This window comes from Haematobia irritans, chromosome 5 (assembly GCF_050003625.1).
Source record: "Haematobia irritans isolate KBUSLIRL chromosome 5, ASM5000362v1, whole genome shotgun sequence".
Lineage (NCBI taxonomy): Eukaryota > Metazoa > Arthropoda > Insecta > Diptera > Muscidae > Haematobia > Haematobia irritans.
In genome coordinates this window covers 55600617-55606429 of record NC_134401.1, presented here as the reverse complement: position 1 = coordinate 55606429, position 5813 = coordinate 55600617, and the positions used below count along the sequence as shown (strand labels likewise).

At 36.6% G+C, this 5813-nt stretch overlaps 1 protein-coding gene across 1 annotated transcript; it reads right to left on the bottom strand.

Annotated features, from left to right (window-relative positions):
- Positions 1 to 2854: 2854 nt before the first annotated feature.
- Positions 2855 to 3621, bottom strand: Obp8a (Odorant-binding protein 8a). Its single transcript, XM_075312796.1, has 2 exons — positions 3468 to 3621; positions 2855 to 3394 (listed from the first exon to the last, which is right to left on the bottom strand). Exons 1-2 carry the CDS (start codon positions 3507 to 3509, stop codon positions 2984 to 2986), a joined length of 453 nt encoding a protein of 150 aa, XP_075168911.1. The 5' UTR covers positions 3510 to 3621; the 3' UTR covers positions 2855 to 2983.
- Positions 3622 to 5813: the final 2192 nt, after the last annotated feature.

Below are 5813 nucleotides of genomic sequence, written 5' to 3'. Positions count from 1 at the left end.
TTTTATACATCAAAAATTTGATTCTTTACTTTGAAGCAAATTGGCCTTAGCTCAAAGCCATAAGACTTTAACAGAGGGACACAAATTTACACAATATTGAGGACAGATTTCTTTAAAATAATGAAATGTTAATTAAAAGAAAGTTTATAGTCTTTGCTTAAATTTTTTATTTAACTTAGTACACAAATTTTGGAAATTTGCATTCCTTCGTTAAAGTCGCATATGCATGTGAAGAAAAGAAAAGAAAAACATTTTTGATTTAAGGAAATAGTCCTTCAATTAACTGAAGTATTGAATCTTTAGATTTAAGATAAACAAGTATATACGGCCGTAAGTTCCGCCAGGCCGAAGCTTATGTACCCTCCACCATGGATTGCGTAGAAACTTCTACTGAAGACTGTCATCCACAATCGAATTACTTGGCGATGGCAAGGTATCTTAAAACTTCCTAACACCGTAATATATGCCACATAGTCCATACGTGGTATATATTAAACTAAAAAGGGCCGATTAAATACATATATAATTAAGTTTAAAGTTTCTATAGAAATAAAATTTTGACAAAATAAAATTTTGACAACATTTTCTATAGAAGTAAAATTTGGACAAAAATTTTCTATAGAAATAAAATTTGGATAACATTTTCTATAGAAATAAAATTCTGACAAAATTTTCTATAGAAAAAAAAATTTTGACAAAATTTTCTATAAAAATAAAACTTTGACAAAATGTGCTATAGAAATAAAATTTTGACAAAATTTTCTATAGAAATAACATTTTGACAATGTTTTTTTATAAAAATAAAATTTTGGTAGATTATTTTTGGCTCGAGTGCACTGGTGGAAAAAGTTTCGTTATATTAATGAAATGTGTCATTAAAATTGAGCCAATGAAACAAATTCATTGATATAACGAAATTGTTCGTTATTATAACGAATTTTCTGTTAGTCAACGAAACGTTTCGTACTATTAACGAACATTTTCATTGTCTTAATGAAAATGTTTCGTTATATCAATGAAAAATTTTCGTTGGCTCAATTTTAATGAAATTTTCTTTGTGTGTGGCAACCATGATTATGAACCGATAAGGACCAATTTTTGTGTGATTGGGGATCGCCCATATATAACTATAGACCGATATGGACCAATTTTGGCATGGTTATTAGCGGCCTTATGCTAACACCACGTTGCAAATTTCAACCGGATCAGATGAATTTTGCTCCTCTAACAGGCTCCGGAGATCAAATCTGGGGAACGGTTTATATGGGGCTATATATAATTATGGACCGATATGGACCAATTCTTGGGTGTTTATTGGAGACCACATTCTAACAAGGCGTTCCAAATTTCAAACGGATCTGATGAATTTTGCTCCTACAAGAGGCTCCGGAGGACAAATCTGGGGATCGATTTATATGGGGGCTATATATAATTATGGACCGACATGGACCAATTCTTGCATGGTTGTTAGAGACCATACGTACCCAATTTCAACCGGATCGGATGAAGTTTGCTCCTCTAAGAGGCTCCGGAAATCTGGGGATCGGCTTATATAGGGGCTATATATAATTATGGACCGATATGGACCAATTTTGGCATGGTTGTTAGAGACAATATACTAACACCACGGACCAAATTTCAATCGGATCGGATGACTTTTGCTCCTCTAAGAGGCTCCGAAGGTCAAATCTGGGGATCGGCTTATATGGGGGCTATATATAATTATGGGCCGATGTGGACCAATTTTTGCATGGTCATTAGAGAACATATACCAACACCATGTACCAAATTTCAGCCGGTTCGGTTGAAATTTGGTTCTCTTAGAGGCTCCGCAAGCCAAATCGGGGGACCGGTTTATATGGGGGCTATATGTAATTATGGACCGATATGGACCAATTTTTGCATGGCTATTAGAGACGACATACTAACACCATGTACCAAATTTCAGTCGGATCGGATGAAATTTGCTTCTCTTAGAGCAATCGCAAGCCAAATTTGGGGGTCCGTTTATATGGGGGCTATACGTAAAAGTGGACCGATATGGACCAATTTTCGCATGGTTATTAGAGACCATATACTAGCACCATGCACCAAATTTCAGCTGGATCGGATGAAATTTGCTTCTCTTAGAGCAATCGCAAGCTAAATTTGGGGGTCCGTTTATATGGGGCTATACGTAAAAGTGGACCGATATGGCCCATTTTCATTACCATTCGACCTACATCAATAAGAACTATTTGTCTCAAGTTTCAAGTCGATAGCTTGTTTCGTTCGGAAGTTAGCGTGATTTCAACAGACGGACGGACGGACGGACATGCTCAGATCGACTCAGAATTTCACCACGATCCAAAATATATATACTTTATGGGGTCGTAGAGCAATATTTCGATGTGTTACAAACGGAATGACAAAGTTAATATACCCCATCCTATGGTGGAGGGTATAATAACTGTCACTGGAATAAATCTGCCAGCTGACAGACGACCAGTTTAGAAGTGATAGCAACCTGTAGATGATTGCCATACATATCAGCCACACTGTATATTTTCATTTACAGAGGAATATTTTATCCGAAATGTTTCACAATAAAAAAAGTTTAGGCAAACCAAATTCGATTCGAAAACACTGTCTCGCATATGTACGAAGTAAGCCATCTTATATACATGTAGCTTTGCAGTAAATCATCTACACACTCACAAACCCGGAACAAATACGGGACACTCCCACATTAATGGGTTGTTAAGTGCACATCTTTCACAAATTAAATGGTTTTTGGTGAATATCCATTTGTTCCGGTATGTCTGTCCATACACCCATACCAGAGAACGCTTTGCAAATTAGGGAGAGAGCTCAATTTCGACAATGTCACAAGGATCTCGCTTCGTTAATGGCTAATAATGTTTTGAAAAATTCGTTAAAGCGAGGTGATTTTTATTAAACATTTTCAATTTGTAATTTTTTGGAAAAAAAAAAACTATGATATTCAGTGATAACCATTAGGAATGCCAGCCTGTCGTGAACGTTGAACATCCTCTTTGAACCATTTACCCACATCTGTGTTGAGAATACAGACAAATGCCCGATAGCACCATAGTTCCTTATTACTATTCTGGGTTGTACGATTACAGTTGCTTATAATGGGTAACATAACTTCATCATTGGCTCTGGCATGATACTCATTATAGATCTTTTCAATATCGAAGCCGGAGCGATTGTTCCATATGTGCAATTCAGTTGAAACGCAGTGGATGTATTTGTGAACCATTTCAGTGTCGGCATAGCGAAACTGTTGAAATTCACTCTTGTAACGTTGCGGAACATGTAATTGTTCGAAACATTTCTCAGACACATCGAAGAAACGATCAGAAATTGTATTTTGTCCATGGACGGAAAGCTAAAAATAGCCACAAAAAAAACACAAGGGTTAAAAGGTCATCGTGTGTAATTTGTAAACAGCAGCAACATACCCATATGTTTAGAAATAGACCACAAAATGCAAATGATTTCATTTCGATTTTTTTTCAAGTGACTATAGCCGTTTGTTTGGATGTCTACGCTTTGAGTGAATCGTTGGAACTGAATTGAATTTCAGTGGCTTGCTCTTTACTTTCCATATGTATTTGTTTTAATTATTGGCATTGCATAATTTTTCTATCAGTAATTTTGAACGACGTGCAGTCTAGAATATTGGAAAGGGTTATCAAATTAAGACAAGAGAATTATGAGGCGAAAGCGATTTTGGGCGACGGTAAATATCAAAATTGGCTTTGCTTTCTATATTAGCTGTGAATAGCTGTTTGCGATACATCACCTTTAATAGTTTCATTACCTATCATGTTGTCGAATATCTTTCCAAAAGCCACACATTTGGCCGGACCAAATCTTAAATACCCACCACCATGGATCAAATGTAATCGTTTCCTTTGAAAATTCCTCGTCGTAGCAGGTTACTTGATCGCATCAAATGTTAAGGTTCCCGAAATTACAATTTTGAAATATGAAGACTACATCAGATATTGGTTTATGGTTAGGTTAGATGGCAGCCCCATGTATCAGGCTCACTTAGACTATTCAGTCCACATAGGTGAACTTCTCTCTTATCGCTGAGTGCTGCCTAATTCCATGTTAAGCTCAATGACAAGGGATCTTCTTTTTATAGCCGAGTCCGAACGGCGTTCCACATTGCAGTGAAACTACTTAGAGAAGCTTTGAAACTCTCAGAAATGTCACCAGCATTACTGAGGAGAGATAATCCACCGCTGAAAAACTTTTTTTGGTGTTCGGTCGAAGCAGAAATCGAACTCACGACCTTGTGTATGCAAGGCGGGCATGCTAACCATTGCACCACGGTGGCTCCCAAGAACACTACATCAGATATTGGTTTATGGTTAGGTAAGATGACAGCCCCATGTATCAGGCTCACTTAGACTATTCAGTCCACATTGGTGAACTTCTCTCTTATCGCTGAGTGCTGCCCGATTGTATGTTAAGCTCAATGACAAGGGACCTCCTTTTTATAGCCGAGTCCGAACGGCGTTCCACATTGCAGTGAAACCACTTAGAGAAGCTTTGAAACCCTCAGAAATGTCACCAGCATTACTGAGGTGGGTTAATCCACCGCTGAAAAACTTTACGGTGTTCGGCCGAAGCAGTAATCGAACCCACGACCTTGTGTATGCAAGGCGGGCATGCTAACCATTGTATGGAGAAATTTTGGTGATCAACCTAGTATGGAGAAATTTTGGTGATCAATGCGTCTTCTATACCCTGAAGAAGTTAAATCGGGAGGCCGAGAGACACAGAAAAACAGTGAACTGTATTATGGTAAGAATGAACTATCTCATGCGATAATACACCCTCAAAAAATCGCTTCTGTAACATATGCCCCCAACATTTTGCTTCAAACATATATATTTTCAGAATCGGTCCAAACAAAATATTGTTTGTATTGTTCAAACATATTATATTTCAACTTAGGCATACAAAAAAATATATTGAATTTTTCTTTGTGTATATACTCTGTAGATCTCTCTTTCTAAACACATATATGTTTGCATTCAAGCATTTTATATTTACAAGTATTTTATGCCCCAAACATAATATGTTGTAACATATTAACATATATGTCCCAAAATATTGTGTTAAAAAACTTGAGTTCCAAACATATAATTTTTACACCCAAACATGTGAAAAACAATCTTTTTCGTTCGTGTAGATCTAAATTGTATTGCATTCCAAATCGGGAGATAGAACTGGGGGGCTTTACAAAAAACATTGACTGATCATATTCGACATACCAATTAGTGGATTTCAAATATCTCTAGATTTGCAATCTCGGATAAAAATTAAGATTTCTGGAAGCCTAAAAAGCCAGATCGGGAGATCGGTCTAAATGGGGGCTTTACGAAAACATGAACCGATCATATTCGGCACGCCATTTAGTAGACCCAAAAACTGGGTAGATTTTCAATTTCAAGAAAATCGGATAAAAATTCCTGTGTCTAGCGGTCCTAGAGATCGGTCCATATGGAGGCTACACCAAAACCATATTCGGCACAGCTATTTGAGGACCTAAAATACTTCTAGCAAATCGGCGAGTCGATTTAATTGGGTGCATATGTTCGAACTAATAAAAACATAACTGTACCAAATTCTAGGACAATAACGTAATGATGGAAAACTGTAAGGTAATTAAAGGGTGGCTGATATGTAAAGCAACAAATGAGGCTATATAAGTTATCAATTTTATTGTTCAAAAGCAAAGAGGAAATAACATAAAATTTTTAGAATCAATTTAGATTTGTTGGAATTGG

Coding starts and splice junctions, on each gene's coding strand:
- Obp8a (XM_075312796.1), bottom strand. CDS start 3,509: ATGAAATCATTTGCATTTTGTGGTCTATTTCTAAACATATGG. Junction 3,395..3,467: donor GTCTATTTCTAAACATATGG/GTATGTTGCTGC, acceptor GGCTATTTTTAG/CTTTCCGTCCATGGACAAAA.